A 21,279-nucleotide genomic window follows, 5' to 3' on the forward strand; every position below is an offset into this window, starting at 1 on the left:
ACACCTCCCTTGCATTAAACCTGTTGTCGTGCTCAGCAGGATGCCGCAGTGGAGAGGCTGACTTCTGGTGCACGCAGGCCGCACGCAGGCCGCACGCAGCTCCCGCAACCATCACGCATGTCTGCACCGTGCCTAGTCGCCATTTAACTTACTCCCGTGCGCGTGCGAGTTAATTCTGCGTGTTTTAGCTCGCTGGATTTGACGTGGAAGAGGATTGGAGGCGGAGAGCCCGCCCCTTAAAGCTCACTGCTGCCGCTGAGAAGAAGAAGAGGAGGAGGAAGAAGAAGAAGAAGAAGACACGTCCACCAAACAGAGAATTTGTTGGTGGAGGGGGGGGGGGGGGTGGGGGGAGGGGGGCTCTGCGGAACTGAGCGAAGAGTGCAGGGTCTCATGATGCTTTAAACCGCGCCAGCTGTCAAGCTTGAGGACTTCGCTGCGAGGCAGAGAGAGAGAGAGAGAGAGAGAGAGAGAGAGAGAGAGAGAGAGAGAGAGAGAGGGGGAAATAAAAAAAAAGTAACGGCTCTTGCGATGCCCTCCGCGGTCGCAGCCCCGAGTTCGTCGGACGAAGCCCCCGCGGGAGAGCGCGCGGTGGGCGCCCTGTGGTCCTTCGCCAAATGCCTGGGCGCGCTGCTGCCGGTGTACCTGGCCGGGTACTACGGCTTCAGCATCACCGTGGTGCTCCTGGGGCTCCTGGTCTACATGGGCTGGAAGCACGCCAGGCTGGACAAAGTGAGGCGGCTCAACGCGGCCATGTACCTCCTGGAGAACGAGAGGGAATTCACCACCGCCAAGCACTTCCGAGCCAAACGGGACCTGCCACCCTGGGTAAGGAGAGTCCTTATCTGCTCATTCACCGCCATGACGCTCGTTCTTGCTGTCTAGTTTAGAGCCGAGGTCCTCCAGTCCTCACAGTTTTAAACTACTCATGATTTGCTCTTTATTTACCAATAAGTAAGTCCCCTCGGCAAGTTTGCATTATAACTACCGTATTTTCCGCGCTATAAGGCGCACCTAAAAACCTCAAATTTTTTATCAAAAGCTGACAGTGCGCCTTATAATCCGGTTCGCCTTATACACTGCAAAAAGTCAAGTGTTGCAAAACAAGAAAAAAATATACAAAAATTAGTGGTATTTTATTTGAAGTAAGAAAAATTATCTGCCAATAGAACAAGAAAATTCTATATATATTGTATATTCTCACTAATAACAAGTGCACTTTTCTTGGTAGAAAAAAAGAGACCTTTTTGCTCAATATGTTGAAAAATACTCTTAAATTAAATAAATGCTAGTGCCATTATCTTGACATTAAAGGCCTACTGAAATGAATTTTTTTTATTTAAACGGGGATAGCAGATCTATTCTATGTGTCATACTTGATCATTTCGCGATATTGCCATATTTTTGCTGAAAGGATTTAGTATAGAACAACGACGATAAAGATTGCAACTTTTGGTATCTGATAAAAAAAAGGCTTGCACCTACCGGAAGTAGCGTGACGTAGTCAGTTGAACATATATGCAAAGTTCCCTATTGTTTACAATGATGGCCGCATGAAGTGAGAGAGATTCGGACCGAGAAAGCGACAATTTCCCCATTAATTTGAGCGAGGATGAAAGATTTGTGGATGAGTAAAGTGCAAGTGAAGGACTAGTGGGGAGTTGAAGCTATTCAGATAGGGAAGATGCTGTGAGACCCGAGGGTGACCTGATATTCAGCTGGGAATGACTACAACAGTAAATAAACACAAGACATATATACACTGTATACTCTATTAGCCACAACACAACCAGGCTTATATTTAATATGCCACAAATTAATCCTGCATAAAAACACCTGCGTGTTTGTTATGCTAGCTCCTAGCTCCTCTGCTAGCTCCTAGCTCCATAGAACACGCCAATACAATTCAAACACCTGATCAACACACACAATCACTCAGCCCAAAAGACAGTTTACCTAACCCAAGGTTCATAAAGCTTATATATTTTTAAAAAGTTACGTACGTGACGCGCACATACGGTCAAGTTATCGAATGTTTAGCAGCCAAGGCTGCATACTCACGGTACCTGATATTCAGCTGGGAATGACTACAACAGTAAATAAACACAAGACATATATATACTCTATTAGCCACAACACAACCAGGCTTATATTTAATATGCCACAAATTAATCCTGCATAATAACACCTGCGTGTTTGTTATGCTAGCTCCTAGCTCCTCTGCTAGCTCCTAGCTCCATAGAACACGCCAATACAATTCAAACACATGATCAACACACACAATCACTCAGCCCAAAAGACCGTTCACCTAACCCAAGGTTCATAAAGCTTATATATTTAAAAAAAGTTACGTACATACGCAAAAAAAAGCCAAAGCTGCATACTCACAGTAGCACGTCTGCGTCTTTGTCATCCAAATCAAAGTAATCCTGGTAAGAGTCTGTGTTGTCCCAGTTCTCTACAGGCGTCTGTGTATCCAAATCAAAAGTCCTCCTGGTTAGAGTCTCTGTTATCCGAGTTCTTCCATCTTGACTGCATCTTTCGGGAATGTAAACAAAGAAGCGCCGGCTGTGTACTGTTGTGGCTGACTACGTTCGAAAAATACGTCCATTTCGCACCGACAACTTTCTTCTTTGCTTGCTTGGCTTCCTTCTCCATAATGCAATGAACATGATTGAAACAGATTCACGAACACAGATGTCCAGAATACTGTGGAATTATGAAATGAAAACAGAGCTTTTTCATATCGGCTTCAATGTGGAAGGCATACCCGTGTTCGCCGGGCTACGTCACGCGCATACGTCATCCGCAGAGGCGTTTCGAACCGGAAGTTTAGCGGCAAATTTAAAATGTCACTTTATAAGTTAACCCGGCCGTATTGGCATGTGTTATAATGTTAAGATTTCATCATTGATATATAAACTATCAGACTGCGTGGTCGGTAGTAGTGGGTTTCAGTAGGCCTTTAAGATATGCGCTCGGCATCATGATTTTTTTTTCATGCTTGAAGTATTACTTTAAAAAAGTAGTTTTATAATGAGTGATATTCATCCTGCAATGGCGCCCCATAATACACCTGCTGTGAACCTGTTTTTATGTTTTTATGTTTTATTTATTTATTTTTTATCGTGTTCTGTTTGTGTTGTGTTTGCTCGGTTCTCGTATTATCTTTTAACCTGCCCATTGTACAGCACTTTGGCTACCCCTGTGGTAAATTTTAAGTGTGCTTTATAAATAAAGTTGATTTGATTTCATTTGATTTGTGAGTGTAGATGACACAGCTTTGCAACAGTTGATATTATAGTTTCAAGCATGTTTTACTCAATATAGGTCTTCAAATCTCAGCTACAAGCTGTAATATCTTACAGAGATAATTTAGGACCAAAACCCTTAAAACAAGTAAAACACTCTAACATAAAATCTGCTTAGTGAGAAGAAGTATCTTATCGGACCGTAAATAAGCAAATATCACCCTTATTTGAGATATTTAATCTTACTTAGATTTCAGTTTTTGCAGTGTATGTGATATTGGGGCGGTATAGCTCGGTTGGTAGAGTGGCCGTGCCAGCAACTTGAGGGTTCCAGGTTCGATCCCCGCTTCTGACATCCTAGTCACTGCCGTTGTGTCCTTGGGCAAGACACTTTACCCACCTGCTCCCAGTGCCACCCACACTGGTTTAAAAAAAATGTAACTTAGATATTGGGTTTCACTATGTAAAGCGCTTTGAGTCACTAGAGAAAAGCGCTATATAAATATAATTCACTTCATATAAATGTTGCACTACATGTTATACCTTGCTGTTGTTAAAGGATAAACGAAACACTACGTCACTGACTTTACCTCGGGGAAAATAATAAAACAGCTGTTTATTCATTTTGGAAGTGAACGGAGTTGTCAGAACGCTGGTTTGTAATCTATTAATAAAGTTTGACTGACCTATCTGACTGTTTTGTTGACATTCCCTTTAGCGCAGCTCCATCTAATGGATGCATAACATAACCCCAGCCTCTACTGTAGCATCTATTCTATGCGCCTTATAATGCGGTGCGCCTTATATATGAACAAAGTTTTAAAATAGGCCATTCATTGAAGGTGCGCCTTATAATCCGGTGCGCCTTATTGTGCGGAAGATACGGTAACCCTTCTCCACTCATTAGGTTTGATTCTCAAACCCCTAAAAAAACACTTAAATATTAATATGTGTAATGTTACAGTGGGCAAACATATTAAATACACTTGCTAAATAAAACCTTGGCCTTGTTTTTAATGAATCAATCAATCAATGTTTATTTATATAGCCCTAAATCACAAGTGTCTCAAAGGGCTGCACAAGCCACAACGACATCCTCGGTACAGAGCCCACATAAGGGCAAGGAAAAATCACCCCAGTGGGACGTCGATGTGAATGACTACGAGAAACCTTGGAGAGGACCCCAGGGGAGACCGAAAGCAATGGATGTCGAGTGTAGGGTTGGGTATCGTTTGAATTCGAACGATACCAATTCCGATTCCGATTCTTTGTTTCGATTCCGATTCCTTACGGTTCTCGATTCCGATTATTTTAAGAGGCAGGGTCAAAAAAAAGTTTAGGATATTTTAAATGAGCTAGCTAACCTACAGTCTTTCTGAATGAAATAGTCTGACATTCTCCATCAAATTTTAATTCTATTAACTTTTTATGAACTTTACTATAAATTCCTCACAGGGCTGTTTTCAACTAGAATATAAATATCAAATCTATGAACTTGAATATAAATATTATAAATTATGAATACATTTTCCCAGGGGTACACTTTCCTCAAGAGAGCTTTATTTTTGAAAACCTCATGAAAACACATTTACACACAAGTGTATGATGCTGCAGGTACTTAAAAATGTTACCGTGCTCCCACTGATGGGCTAACCTGGTGCAGAAAAGCAAATAAACAATAAGAAACAACTTGCAAAACCCAGTCCAGATTAGCAGCAGGTACAGTATAAAATCAGAGACAGTTCTTGTTTAGGAAAATGACCATATCCGCCTTCTCAGGCAGGATGCGTGAGCGTTCTGGACAGATAGTGTCTCCTGCTGTGGAAAATACACGTTCGCTGGGTGTGGAAGAAGCTTGAACGCATAAATAGTAGAAAGCAAGATCTGACAGCAAAGGATAAGTCTTTTGTTGGTTCCACCGGACCACCACCATGTAGCAAGGTCGTCAGACATAAGTATTGGTGGTAGCTCTCTCTCCACTCGTTTCTTGACGGACATGGAGGTCTGTTATTTCGCGGTTATTTCTTTTTTTTTTTGTAAAGTAAAGCCACACTTTCGACCGCCGACGCCCGCTATCCATGCTTGAGCTTGACTGACTCGCTCGGCTATGCTAACACGTCCGGCGGTGGGCGCTTCTTCGTTGGTGTTCAGCGTCTTCTTCTTCCGGTTCGGCGGACATATTTTTTTTCCGGTCGGCGGACTGGTATCGAAAATAGGAATCGAAATTTAAACTTTTGAACGATTCCGGGAGAATCGGAAAGTTAGTCCCGGTTCCAATCGATACTCGATACTCGATACCCAACCCTAGTCGAGTGGGTCTGACATAATATTGTGAAAGTCCAGTCCATAGTGGATCCAAATTATCAGCGAAAGTCCATTCCATAGTGGATCCAACATAATAGTGAGAGTCCAGTCCATAGTGGGGCCAGCAGGAAACCATCCAGAGCGGAGACAGGTCAGCAGCGCAGAGATGTCCCCAACCGATGCACAGGCGAGCGGTCCCCCCGGGTTCCGACTCTGGACAGCCAGCACTTCATCCATGGCCACCGGACCTGTGTAACTCCCCCTCCACAAGGGAGAGGGGGGCAGAGGAGAAAAGAAAAGAAACGGCAGATCAACTGGTCTAGGCTAGAGGATAAAAATGAGTTTTAAGGTGGGACTTAAATGCTTCTACTGAGGTAGCATCTCTAACTGTTACCGGGAGGGCATTCCATAGTACTGGAGCCCGAATAGAAAACGCTCTATAGCCCGCAGACTTTTTTTGGGCTCTGTGAATCACTAATAAGCCAGAGTTCTTTGAAAGCAGATTTCTTGCCGGGACATATGGTACAATACAACCGGCAAGATAGGCTGGAGCTAGACCGTGTAGTATTTTATACGTAAGTAGTAAAACCTTAAAGTCACATCTTAAGTGCACAGGAAGCCAGTGCAGGTGAGCCAGTATAATGAATATTTAGGACTACTACGCTACTGTATTTTAATGTTTGTCATTATGGTGGTACTTGGGGGGATCCATGTGTTTTCTGAGGTGGTACTTGGTGAAAAAAGTTTGAAAACCACTGCATTAGATGATATAGCCCAGCAGGCACAAGACATTAAAACAACGTTGAGAACTTGCTGAATGAGGTCCTAGCGTCAAACATAACAACGTTGTATCAATGTTGGGCTCGGACGTTGATTTGACCATTGAATTTTGGTCATTTCCCAACCAATATTCTACAACATAAATATAACATTGAAACAACATGCTTTTGGACGACGTATATTCAATGTCAGGTTGTGACGTTGATTTGACCTTTGAAATTTGGTCTTTTTCCCAACCAACAACATGGATCCAACTTTGGACATAAACGCCGTCTCAATTTACAAATGCAACTATTTTGCGGCATTGTTTTAAAATAAGTTTTAAAAGACCTTGTATGTATAATCAATGGTGTATCAACGTCTTGTGCCTGCTGGGGCTGGGGTGTTCGATACAAGTGCTCCATTTCCGATACTGATATTAGAGCTTTGAGAATTGCCAATACTGATATTTATCCGATACGATACCAGCACAACCCCGAGAGGGAGAAGCAGTAGAAAATGAATAAATGGATGGATACCAGCACGAATCATAGCACAGTTGTCCCTCACCACATCAGCTTCAAATATTGCACATAAAGATTTTATCAAGTACATTGTACAAAATGATTGCCCTCATTCAGTGATTCTCAAACTGTGGTTCGGTACGCATGCTCCATAGTGGTACGACAAAGAATCACTTAATTAAGTATTCAAACACAATGTTAGTGTTCAATCTGTGTTTAAAGTTACAGTGGCCAAAAATATTCAATACACTTGTTAAATAAAACCTCTGCCTTGTTTTTAATGAATACCTATGCCTACTACGCTACTGTATTATAATGTTGGTCAGCCAAGTGCTTTCTTAGGTGGTACTTGGTGAAAAAAGTTTGAAAACCACTGCATTAGATGATATAGTAGGGGTTAGATGATATAGTAAATTTTCCACTTCCGATACCAATATTAGAGCTTTGAGCATTGCCAATACCGATATTTATCCGATATGATACCAGCACGAATCATAGTGCAGTCGTCCCTCACCACATCAGCTTCAAATATTGCACATAAAGATTTTTTAAAGCACATTCTATAAAATGATTGCCCTAATTCAGGGATTCTCAAACTATGGTTCGATAGGCGGGCTCCATAGTGGTACGACAAAAAAAATCACTTAATTAAGTTTTCAAACACAATGTTGCTGTTCAAACTGTGTTTAATGTTACAGTGGTCAAACATATGAAATATACTTGTTAAATGAAACCCCTGCCTTGTTTTAGTCGTGCCACACCACATCAGCTTCAAATTTCACAGACATTTTTTTAAAGCACATTCTTTGTGTTTGCAATTTTGGAGCATGAAATGGCTCAATCAACTAAAAAGATGAATTAGGGTTGCACGATACAGACGATATACAACATAAATTATATATAATTGACAGATGATAGAGTTTTAATATTACGGTTATATATCATGATGATGCATGTTGATGACCCATTCTAGCGGTGTTCTGCAAATTTCACAACAACAAACAAAGTTGTCCTCAATCTAATTTAGCATTCTCGCCAGCGGCTAACGTCCCTCCACAGTGTGAAGTCACTTTTACGTCAACAATCCTTGCCTCCATGGCGGCATTTAAACTACGTTTATTACAGGTAGCATTATCACTGGAGAACGAGGAATAAATAAACATGCTACATTACACACAGAAGGAGGATATGCTGACCGCTAAGCTAGAGCTCTTGAATTTAAACAAAAGTGGGCGAGATCGATACACATATCGACAATAACGATACCAAGTAGTATGGTATCAGTGCGATACCAAAGTGGTTGGAGCAATATTTTTTTGTTATCAAAATATATTTGGTCGTTTTTGGCATTGTTTACAAACTCAGGAAATAAATTCCTGGACACAGGAAGGCTTTAAAGGCCTACTGAAATGGATTTTTTTTTATTTAAACAGGGATAGCAGATCCATTCTATGTGTCATACTTGATCATTTTGTGATATTGCCATATTTTTGCTGATAGGATTTAGTATAGAACAACGACGATAAAGTTCGCAACTTTTGGTCGCTGATAAAAAAAAGCCTTGCCTATACCGGAAGTAGCGTGACGTCACAGGAGGAAGGATTCCTCACAATTCCCCGTTGTTTACAATGGAGCGAGAGAGATTCGGACCGAGAAAGCGACGATTACCCCATTAATTTGAGCGAGGATGAAAGATTCGTGGATGAGGAACGTTAGAGTGAAGAACTAGAGAGGCAGTGCAGGGTGTATCTTTTTTCGCTCTGACCGTAACTTAGGTACAAGGGTTCATTGGATTCCACACACTCTCCTTTTTCTATTGTGGATCACGGATTTGTATTTTAAACCACCTCGGATACTATATCCTCTTGAAAATGAGAGTCGAGAACGCGAAATGGACATTCACAGTGACTTTTATCTCCACGACAATACATCAGCGAAGCTCTTTAGCTACTGAGCTAACGTGATAGCATCTGGCTCAAATGCAGATAGAAACAAAAGAAATAAATCCCTGACTGGAAGGATAGACAGAAGATCAACAATACTATTAAACAATGAACATGTAAATACACGGTTAATAATTTCCAGCTTGGCGAAGCTTAACAATTGAAGCTAACTACGGAGCAGCGGCGGCGGCGGCTGGCGTTGTAGCTGTCGACGACACCCCGGCCGCCATCAGAGTCGGCAAGAAACATATATTTCCCCAAAGTTACGTACGTGACATGCACATAGCGACACGCACGTACGGGCAAGCGATCAAATGTTTGCAAGCCAAAGCTGTACTCACGGTAGTGCGTCTTGTATCCAGCTCAAACACAACACAACCTCCTGATTGTGTTGTTGTAGTCCGCTGCTAATACACCGATCGCACCTACAACTTTGTTATTTGCAGTCTCCATTGTCCATTAAACAAATTGTAAAAGATTCACCAACACAGATGTCCAGAATACTGTGGAATTGTTCGATGAAAACAGAGCAGTTTGTATGGTGACACATTGGGTACGAATACTTCCGTTGCCGTCGTGACGTCACGCGCATACGTCATCATACATAGACGTTTCCAACCGGAAGTTTAGCAGGAAATTTAAAATTGCACTTTATAAGTTAACCCGGCCGTGTTGGCATGTGTTGCAATGTTAAGATTTCATCATTGATGTGTAAACTATCAGACTGCGTGGTCGGTAGTTGTGGGTTTCAGTAGGCCTTTAAGGGCAAAACTAAAGGATTTAAATCAGAACCAATAGTAGGAAATTATTTTTATTAGGGCTGGGCGATATATCGAATATACTCGATATATCGCGGGTTTGTCACTGTGCGATATAGAAAATGACTATATCGTGATATTCGAGTATACGTTGTCACGCAGTTGCTTTTAGCTGTGGGCATTACACTACAGGCTCTTCTCAATCTTTCTTGTCTGTCCTTCGCACAGACACATAAAACAAGCGCACCTTCTTACATACGTCACATACTGTCACGTGTGCAACGTCATACCCTCGCCGAGCAGAGAGGTAGCACCATGGGTAACGTTAGCTGTGATGCTAGCGGAGAGGTGCGAGTGGTAAAACGAGAGAGAGAAGGTGCGAATCTGGTAACAAATGAAGGGAGAATTAATTCCCAAGAAAAACAGCAGGGAGTCCATCGTCGTGGTGGTTTGGCTTCAAGCGCGAAGATGTCGAACTGACAACCGTAGTATGTCAAGTATGTGTATGCGGCAAAAGCATTGCTACAAAAAGTAGCATTACTGCTAATTTGTAGCATCATTTGAAAAGTCACCCGCTAGAGAATGAAGAGTGCTTGAAACTCTGCATGTCAACATCTCCGGCCGGTGCCACAGCAACAAAATTCCCAAGCAACCATTTCCAGATCAACACCGTATGAAAAAAATAGTCAACAACACAAGGAGATAACGTCCGCAGGAAGCTACCACATATCGAAGGACATATACTATTTGATTTCCTATTATGCAGCTCATTTGTATTTGACAGTTATTGAAATATTTTGTGTGACATCATGCACAAAAGTGCACTTTATTTGTTTTAAACTATTGTAGTAGCGTTCTGTACAAAAAGTGCACTTTAATTTAGTGTTGTTTGATATGTCATCTTAGTGACATCATGCACAAGAGTGCACTAATAGCTTGTTTTAAAATGTCTCTGACAATCTTGCACTTTCTGTTTTGGAAATTACATGAATGTTTGTGCCACTGCTTAATAACTGTTTAATAAATACAGTTTTGGTAAATTTACTTAGTTGTGATTTCCCTCTCTGCATGAAAGTTTAAAATTAGCATTTATTAATGCAGTATTAACAAGACTGTTTTAATTTAGACACATAGAATCATCATACTGGTGTGATTATATGCATCAAGTGTTAATTCAAGGCTAAGGCAAAATATCGAGATATATATCGTGTATCGTGAGATGGCCTAAAAATATCGAGATATTAATAAAAGGCCATATCGCCCAGTCCTAATTTTAATATTCCAAAAATTAATCATTCAATGATCTTGAAAATTGAAGTATCAGTATCAGCATTGATATGACCAATACTGCACCTGTTACTACTTGGTATTGGATCAATGCCCATATTTGTGGTATCGCCCAAAACTAATGTAAAGTATTCAAACAACAGAAGAATAAGTGTTTAATACATTTTAACAGAAGTGTAGGTAGAACCATGTTACAACAGAAAGTAACCAGATATTAACAGTAAACTACCAAGATTAATAATACTCTTATTTCACGTCGAGAGGGCTCTCATGATGTTTAAAAATGTGATTTTAATAATGCTCTAGGTACGAAAATATGGGATTTATAATGAAAAATTCCTACTTCGCAGGAATTCAGTTATCCCTGTCATGTCGGCCAATTAAAAGCAATAAGGGGGAGATAAGGGTTTTTGTTATTTTGAATGTCAGATAAGGTTTGAGCAAGTGAAATTTCTCAAAGAACAATGGTAGGTATGAAAAATACTACCTTATGACAGACATATGCTCTCCTGCTTTTATTATTTAATTAGTTTATTGGTGACACGTAATGGTCTCATTAATTCATTAAGTTAAGCTCATGACGCAGAACATTTAGATGTTAACTGGCTGTCCAGCTTTGCACAAGTAAACACAATGCAGGACTGCTGGTATTGGAGCTTATATCAGGGATTTTACACACAAGCCGATATCAACCAATACTTGTTTTTTGCTGATATCGGACCGATATCTGATATCAATACTAGATCAGGACACCCCTACATATAGTACATAATAAGTGCCCATTGGCAAGTTTCATTTTTAAGTAAGCCTTCTCCTATCATCAGCACTTTCCAAAAATGCATCTGTGCTAGAAAGGATTTTACACACAATAGAAATTTTCGTGAGAAAATATTTGCTCTTTTCACTTCAGTGGAGCAGTTCTTGACCTTATGTGGCTTTCAAAAACTGACTCATAAACACAAGACATGGATCACCATATCTGGATATAAGAAAGCATGGGAGAGCAAGCAGTGTGTGCATGCATGCATGAAGCTCGATCAAATGATCTAAAATACACATTGTGAGAAATAATAGGACACCGCTTATTGCCTTAAGGTAGGATCAACATCAGGGGTATCCAACTAACAGCACATGAGCTACCGTTTAGCTCGCTAGTGGATTTTGAGTAGCTCACCAAACGGTCAAAGGCTATTTACTTAAAATCTTAACACAGTGGTACCTCAACTTAAGAGTGTTTTGAGATAAGAGCTGTCTCTCGGCTAATTGCTATGCTTCGAGTTACAAGTACAAATTTGAGTTACAAGCATCCCCGCTATTAGTTGGTGTAGCAAATATCACAGTGAACCCCGTAAGATCCGTTCAAAACATCTGGTCTTACTCGCTAGCGTTAGTGTGTTGCGAAAGATGGACATAGCTTTGTTAGGAAGAAAGTGAATTTGAAAGACAGTGCTGAGAAGAAGAAGTGGATTATATTCATTAAATTGAAAAAAAGAAAATGATTTAAAAAAAACATGACAGAGAGTGTTGACAACTTGGTGAAGCAATTTGAGCGAATCACTGCCAGTCTGCACCATACTGAAGCAGAATGAGTCTAAGGATGTTAAAATAGTATCTAAATGTCGGACATTTTTCCATGAACACATGGAAAAGCTGCTGATGGTGTGTTTGACAGAGAAGTAGCTCTAAAAAGATATCGTACAAGTCCACTCTTCCAGGTAAATGCTGTACAATAATATTTCCTTACTTAATAAAACTACGGCGGGCAGCACGGTGGCACAGGGGTTAGTGCGTCTGCCTCACAAAACGAAGGTCCTGAGTAGTCGTGAGTTCAATCTCGGCCTCGGGATCTTTCTGTGTGGAGTTTGCATGTCCTCCTCGTGACTGCGTGGGTTCCCTCCGGGTACTCCGGCTTCCTCCCACCTCCAAAAACATGCACCTGGGGATAGGTTGATTGGCAACACTAAATTGGCCCTAGTGTGTGAATGTGAGTGTGAATGTTGTCTGTCTATCTGTGTTGGCCCTGCGATGAGGTGGCGACTTGTCCAGGGTGTACCCCGCCTTCCGCCCGATTGTAGCTGAGATAGGCTCCAGCGCCCCCCGCGACCTTGAAGGGAATAAGCGGTAGAACATGGATGGATGGGATAAAACTACGGCAGTTGTTAGTAGTAAATGTTATTGTATAGTTTTTATACAATATTCTTTTCTAGAAGTTTGTGTACTCCTTTTTAAAAGGCATGTTACATGTTAAAATGGTGTTGTTTTGGGGGGCTCGAGCACCAATTTAATTGATTTCAACTAATTTCAATGGGAGACGCTGATTTGAGATGCAAGTGTTTTCAGTTAAGAGTTACGCCACAGAACCAGTTAGGTACTACTGTATATGTATAACTTTTCAATGCAGACATTGTGACTCTATTTAATGATAAATTACCACAAATAGCACAAACAGATCAGCTTCTTAATTTAAATGTTGCCAGTCATACATAAAACCCAAAACCAGTGAAGTTGGCACGTTGTGTAAATCGTAAATAAAAACACAATACAATGAATTGCAAATCCTTTTCAACCTATATTCAATTGAATGGACTGCAAAGACAATATATTTAGCGTTCAAACTGGAAAACTTTGTTATTTTTTGCAAATATTAGCTCATTTGGAACTTGATGCCTGAAACATCTTTAAAAAAAATGGCACAAGTGGCAAAAAAGACTCTTGCTCATCAAACACTTATTTGGAAAATCCTGCAGGTGAACAGGCTAATTAGGAACAGGTGTGTGCCATGATTGGGAATAAAAGTAGCTTCCATGAAATGCTCAGTCGATCACAAACAAGGATGGAGCGAGGGTCACCACATTGTGAACAAATGCGTAAGCAAATTGTCGAACAGTTTAAGAACAACATTTCTCAACCAGCTATTGCAAGGAATTTAGGAATTTTACCATCTACGAATCTGGAGAAATTACTGCACGTAAGCATCAAGCCTGAAAACCAACATTGAATGCCTGTGACCTTTGATCCCTCAGGCGGTACTGCATTAAAAACCGACATCAGTGTGTAAAGGATATCACCACATGGGCTCAGGAACACTTCAGAAAACCACTGTCAGTAACTACAGTTCATCGCTACATCTGTAAGTGCAAGTTAAAACTCTACTATGCAAAGCGAAAGCCATTTATCAACAACACCCAGAAACGCCACCGGTTTTGCTGGGCCCGAGCTCATCAAAGATGGACTGAGGCAAAGTTTAAAAGTGCTCTGTGGTCTGACGAGTCCACATTTCAAATGGTTTTTGGAAACTGTGGACGTCGTGTCCTCCGGAACAAAGAGGAAAAGAACCATCCGGACTGTTCTAGGCGCAAAGTGTAAAAGCCAGCATCTGTGATGGTATGGGGGTGTATTTGTGCCCAAGGCATGGGTAACTTACACATCTGTGAAGGCACCATTAATGCTGAAACGTACATACAGGTTTTGGAGCAACATTTGTTGCCATCCAAGAAACGTTATCATGGACGCCCCTGCTTATTTCAGCAAGACAATGCCAAGCCACGTGCTACAACAGCATGCATCAAGCAAGAATGGGAAAGAATTCCACCTGAAAAGCTTAAAAAATTGGTCTCCTCAGTTCCCAAATGTTTACTGAGTGTTGTTAAAAGGAAAGGCCATGTAACACAGTGGTGAACATGCCCCTGTGCCAACTTTTTTGCAATGTGTTGCTGCCATTAAATTCTAAGTTAATGATTATTTGCAAAAAAAAATTAAGTTTCTCAGTTCGGACATTAAATATCTTGTCTTTGCCGTGTATTCAATTGAATATAAGTTGAAAAGGATTTGAAAATCATTGTATTCTGTTTTTATTTACGATTTACATAACGTGACAAATTCACGGATTTTTGGTTTTGTAAATAAAAACAACACCCTTTCCTTTAGCCAAAGTAGCTCTTAAAGTGATTTAAAATAAACAACTAAAAATAAATACAAATTGAAATACAAGATGCAGATGAACAGTAATTTTTGATTGTTAAATTTTTATTACAAAATGTGAGTTTTGTACAACAACATAGTGTTAATGTTCTAGCAAAAATGCTTATTTCCTTTCTTTGTGTTGAAATAAGCTATGAAAATAAACGTCACAAAAAAGAGTATCTCTCGGCCTTTTTCATTTTGTAAAAGTCGTTCTCAGAAGAAAAAAGGTTGGAGACCACTGATCTACTGTACGTACACTAACACACCCCTCAGGGCTAATTGTTGGAGTCTGAGGTAGCTGTTTGGACTTGTTCCAGGACCAAAAAGGTCCCCAAGATGGAACGGTACAAAAGCCATTGTCACTGTCAATGTGCAATGATGTACTTTTTCAGAGTGTGTCGTTGGCTCCAAGTCTTGCCTTTAAGAACATTAGTCGGTCCCATTTCTGTCTGATTTATTGCATCACAATAAATATTCATGACGGCTGCTCTCGTGAAAGTGTTCACATTTAAGCTCAGGAATAAATTAGTTAGAGTTAAAACTGCCATGTTCACACAACCTGTTAGGCGTAATGCTGATTATTTTTTGTTTTTTATTTCAAAACTCTTTTTCCCATTGGATGTACATAAAGGACATGAAAATAATATGTTCCAGAGACAAACTGTGTTAGTTAGTTAGTTAGTTAGTTAGTTAGTTAGTTAGTTAGTTAGTCCCTACAAAAGTACCAAATTTAGTACCCATCCCTGCATCGGTGGTGTCCAAACATTTTCCACCATGGGCTGCATACTCAAAAATCAAAGGACGCTGGGATAGTTCTGTAAAAACTCTAAAAAAAAAATTAAATAGTAGGGCTGTCGATTCACGTATTTATTACAATTCTGAATCGATTAAAAATTTTCAAGAATCACTTTTTTCTAATGTATATATTTTTTAGGCATCTTTTTGCTTACTCACTGTGCTTATACGTCATACGTCAGAAAACAAAAGGAGCTTGTGTAACCAGTAACCTGTTTTGAAAAGGTTTTATTATTATTACATCACAAAGTAGTTTGCGGTGTAACCTAAATTTACAAACTTAATTGGTTTTTGAACAGGGTTCAAAAATAGAAAAGTTTTTATGAAGCAAAATTCTCAATAAGAAACAATGTAAACATGAATAATGGCTTTCCAGCCTCAACAAAAGTCCATATTTTAGTAAAGGTTTGTATACTTTGAACACAATATAAAGCGCTGTACAGTACTGTATATTAGAGACTGACCGATATACTTTTTTCCGATACTGATTATTAGTAGTCAAGGAGGTCGTTACCGATATTTAGAGTCGATATTCATTTGCAGTAACATTTATTTCAACATGAATAGTATATAGTATGTCAATAAACAGCTGGACAAGGCTTTAAGGTTTTTTGTTTAAAAAAAATATATTTTTAGGAAACATCGAACCAGCAGCAGCATAATGTTTTATGCGGCGCTAATGTTGTGGTCAATTAACACATTTGTTACGTGTGTCTAAGAGGATCAGCATTTGCATTTCAAAATATCGTAAATCTCCTGGGTCTCCTGATTTCTTTACTCCCCATCTACTTAATTTTATAAAATTTTGTAACAGTTTATGAATTTAATACATTGTAAGGTTCCCTAGTCAGGAACTTTAAAATATTGCGAACATTTGAATAAAAACTATTCTGGGCTCCTACAAGTTGCTTATAGTTGACACATTTTTCAAGATGGCTGATGTAATTTCTTCCTGGATGTTTTAGAAAGTATGAGAATGTGTGAGCTGATGCCTGCTTTTCTTTACTTATATAATAAGTGTCTTATTTGTCAATTTACACAATGTTTGGATTTTTGGCAGCGATATCTTTTCTGTGGTCCTTATGTCCAGCCATCTCTGTCCATCCATCCATTTTCTACCCCTCAGTCGCGTTAATTGGTCTCGCCACGCTCCTTTTAATGAGCCCACGCTCCAAGTGTTGCAACCGGAGGCTTGTCATGCCCCGCAATCACTGCAGGAGCGAAAACAAATGTGAGAAAGGTGCCAGGAAAGAAAAACAAAAACTGGAATTCTTGCCAAAAAATGGACGTTTTGACAAGTTCATTTCAGCAGAGGAGACGTACTGTAGGTGATCAGCACTGCATTAGAAGGAGAGAAAGAAAAAGAGATCGGGTAAAAATTCTCACAGGAAATCAAATAAATGCCCTGTCAAATAATAAAACATATTTGGGGAGAATTATTGACAATGACAGTATTTTTTTTACTTAAATGTATTGAAATCAAATAATGGGGTCACTTTTCTTATGCACGGCAAACGGGCTGTAGTTGTAAAGAAAAGAAAATGTAAAAAAACAGCTATATCGATATACGTAAAAAATCTGTGCTGATAATTGGTCGATCCCTACTGTATATCAAACAAACACAACAAGATGTCGATGGATCAACTATTTATTTCATAACAAAGTCAAGACAACAACTCGTTGAACTGTCGTCATTTGTAGCCGCGGTAAGTTCCATTTCTGCCACATTTTTTTATTGGTGCGCTGCAATTTAGAAGGGGAGCGTTGAATAATTTGAAAACTGTGAACCTACAGTTTAAGTGTTCTTCCTAAGTACTCTGCTAAGGGGTGCAGGTTATTTCACATTCTGGTGTCAACTTTGTCTTCCTTTTCTCCACAGGTCAACTTCCCAGATGTGGAAAAAGTGGATTGGGTGAACAAGGTCAGTTGTATTATTTTTTTTAATCCTGTGTTGAAGCCACTTAAACAGCATGCAATTCCAACAAAATATGAGAAACTAGGAGAGGAAGTGCCCTGCACCAATTATTAAGATAAAGAACTTGTTTTCCCCGGACTTTGATGACCCGACTTTGTTTGCAGCCTCTCCATCCAGTGCAGACTCTATCTGCTCGTGTAATTCAGCTGCGGTGAGACGACATCTCTGCCTCTCTGTCAATGCAGGAACATAGACTGCAGGCAAAATGTGGATGTGAATACTAATACTGTAAAGTGTCCTTCTGGAGGGGGACAATTCTGTTCAACTCTAATGTCAGAGGTCCACATTGAGTGAAAGTAATTTGCTGAGTTCAACTTGCAACAGTGCAGATTTTCTTCACTAAGCAGTGGTCGGAGTCGACACAAAGAAGCGTGAATTGACTGCATGGTTGCTGCAGGACTAAACGTGGGCCGTGTAGCACGATGTAGCCTGAAAGCATGACTAGTTTCATGAGGAGTGTGCAGATGGAGGTCACTGGGGCCTCATGCTGCACCTCACACCCAATTGCTGAAGCTAAAAGCAGTTTGACGCTCTGCGGAGCTTTTTTCAAATATGTATCCTTTGAAACTTCTCTGCTGTTACTGCCATTTATTTGTTATTTTTTGGGGGGGTTCTTAACCTAATCATTCATATTACAACATTGAATTGTCAATGATTCATTTCCTCTGTGAGTTTTAGTTAGTCAGCCACAATGGAAACAGGTAGTGATAGTGGCTTTAATGTGCATTGTGTGTGCATTGGCACTATAACCTCCATTGTCATGTGTGGCTGTACCCACATCCTCCTACTGTTTTGTTGCTTGTTTTTATTTTTCCTTTATTTAACCAGGAATGACTCATCAAAATTTAACGGCCACTCACAGTAGATCATTTATCACTGAAAATTTACTGATTATGAAGTGGTTTTATTCTCAGGTTCCAAATGTCGCTATAAACAAATGTCTGAAGCAACCTGAACAGGCCGAAACAGTGTACTTTAATTTATGTTTATGTGAAACCTAATAAAACTGAAGTGTTTTTTTCTCTTCATTTTTGTAAGTATCTTGTGCAGTTACTGTCAGGATCCCATATTATATTTAATATACTGTACAATTTAGATTAGTCTTTCAGTTTTTCCTTTATTCTACCATGAAAACCAACCTTATTCTCTTAAAGTACCAGTAGAATGGAAAAACAAGTTGCCTCTATATTGATGTGATTATCATATATGGTTATTGTTATGTTATGAGTTTATTTCGAACATGCATACAATTACAACATGAACAGTTTCTCTTTTCAACATGTTTGAAAAGGAGTAGGAAGAAGCAGCGCTTATTTAATCCTACACCCTTTTCCTTACATAGCAATTGCTAACACTTATGTTCACTTTCTGTTTTCAATTTATTCACAATGTACTCCATAAATAATAACGTTTGAAAAAATAATTATAATAAATGGTGAGGTAAGTTGTATTTCATAAGTTCAATAAGTTGTTTATCATGGTTCTTCTTCTTTGTACTTTGTATACACTTTGAGTTTGAACAGTTTCTTGAATTGGATCATATTAGTACACTGTTTGATTTCTTGACTTAATCCATTCCATAATTTAATTCCACATACTGATATAATAAAGGTTTTAAATGTTGAGCGTGCATACAAATGTTTTAAGGTACATTTTCTCTGAGGTTATATTTCTCTTCTTTTGTTGAGAAGAATTGACAAAAATTCCCACCGTGACAAAAATTGCAGAAGTTCAGTTCAAAACTTGAGAGTCAAACACAAGAGTTCACCTGTTGTATCGAGGAACTGAGACCACTGTAAACAGATTGGCAAATCCTTGCATTTACATTTTAACCTCGCTCGCAGACATAGAACATTGGGGTCAGGGCCGAGTACATCTTGGGGACCAGCAGCTGAGGGGGTTTTGCCCCCCACACCCAAGCTTCAAACCCCCCACCTCACTATGCCCCCCGCTCGAAAACACAGTTTGAAATAAAAATCCTTATTCTCTCAACCAAACAGCAACATTTTAAAAATAATTTCGTTCAGGAATATATCACCTTCTCGACAAGCGAATACACGTCTGTGCGAGCGTAGTAGAAGCCCGACAACTTCAAACACAGTGCTGGCGATCCGGGAGACCTATATTTTAACTCAATAGTTGTACGCTGGTCTCTTACACAGGCGATGCAGCCAAGAGAGAGAGAGAGAGAGAGAGAGAGAGATTACATGATCAGAAGACAAAACTGAGCTGTTTGTGATTGATGGATATGAACAAAAACAATTGTAAAATGGGTTATACTTATATAGCACTTTTCTACCTTCAAGGTACTCAAAGCGCTTTGACAGTATTTCCACATTCACCCATTCGCACACACATTCACACACTGATGGCGGGAGCTGCCCATGCAAGGCCCTAACCACGACCCATCAGGAGCAAGCGTGAAGTGTCTTTCTCAAGGACACAACGGACGTGACTAGGTTGGTAGAAGCTGGGGATCGAACCAGGAACCCTCAGGTTGCTGGCACGGCCACTCTCCCAACCGCGCCACGCCGCCCCAACAACAATCATTACATTTGCCCGTCAAAATTTGGGGCCCCTGATTGGGTGGGGCCCCTGGGCTTCAGCCAGTGCATTAAGGCGGCCTTGACTGGGGTCCAAATGTGTGATTTACATAATTGAGGTGTTTCTCAAGACCCAAATTCAAGTCCTCTCCTTTTTGTCAGGGCCGCCCGAGTGCAGCTGGGATAGGCTCCAGCACCCCCCGCACCCCCGAAAGGGACAATCGGTAGGAAATGGATGGAATTTTTTTACGTAATGTGATTTATGTAACAAAGGTGTTACTGTAGCTGGTTTACTTCAGATTCAGTCAGTAGTCATTTGTCCAACTTCTTTAGTTATACTAGTAGTGTACCTCAAGCTTTAATTTACGGTCCTCTCTTTTTCATTATTTGGGTTATTCAACTAGTGGCCCGCAAGTTCAGGTCAAAGAACTTGTGAGAGACGCACATTTTTGCAGAAAGTCCTGAGAGTGCTGTCATAGAAATGATCTTTGACTAGCTTGTTTGCAGAATATTATGCACAAAGCAAACTACGATCTGCTACCCAAGAACATACAACAATTCCTCTCAACAAAAGAGGAGAAATATAACCTTAGAGAAAAAAGTAATTTAAAACATTTGTATGCACGTGTATGTGGAATTAAATGATGGAATGGATTAGGTAAAGAACTCAAACAGTGTACTAATATGATCTAATTTAAGAAACTCTTCAAACTCAAAGTTTTTACAAAGTACAAAGAAGAAAAACCATGATTAACATTCTGAATTTATTTATTTTCTTATTTATGTCACCATATGAAATACAACTTACTTAAATAATAATTATTATTTTATTCTTTAATTATATTATTCATTGAGTATATTGTGAATAAATTAAGAACAAGAAGTGAACAAAAGTGTTAGAAAATGCTATGTAATGGAAAAGAGGTAGGATTAATAAGCTCTGCTTCTTCCTACTCCTTTTCAAACATGTTGAAAAGAGAAACTGGTAATTGTGATGTATCATGTTGTAATTGTATGTAAAATTAAACTGAATCCTTAAAAACAGCAGAGCGCTCATGTAACTCTGACAAAATAAATAGACCAAAATCAACTGTAGAGGACCCTGGGTCTTCAGAATATATAAAATAAGACTAATAGTGAAGGGAGAAGTCTGGGCCCCCTCTCTTTAGTTTTCTATAAA

General features: G+C 39.7%; 1 protein-coding gene across 1 annotated transcript in view; it reads left to right on the forward strand.

Moving 5' to 3' along the window:
- The first annotated feature begins 351 nt into the window (after positions 1–351).
- LOC133653632 (extended synaptotagmin-1-like) overlaps positions 352–21,279 on the forward strand; it is a 50,720-nt gene continuing 29,792 nt past the window's right edge. The window contains exons 1-2 of the mRNA XM_062053131.1: positions 352–825; positions 17,461–17,502. Coding sequence (XP_061909115.1) covers positions 529–825; positions 17,461–17,502 — 339 coding nt within the window. The 5' untranslated portion in view covers positions 352–528. The remainder of the gene's footprint in view (positions 826–17,460; positions 17,503–21,279) is intronic.

Source organism: Entelurus aequoreus, linkage group LG07 (genome assembly GCF_033978785.1).
Source record: "Entelurus aequoreus isolate RoL-2023_Sb linkage group LG07, RoL_Eaeq_v1.1, whole genome shotgun sequence".
Taxonomy (NCBI): domain Eukaryota; kingdom Metazoa; phylum Chordata; class Actinopteri; order Syngnathiformes; family Syngnathidae; genus Entelurus; species Entelurus aequoreus.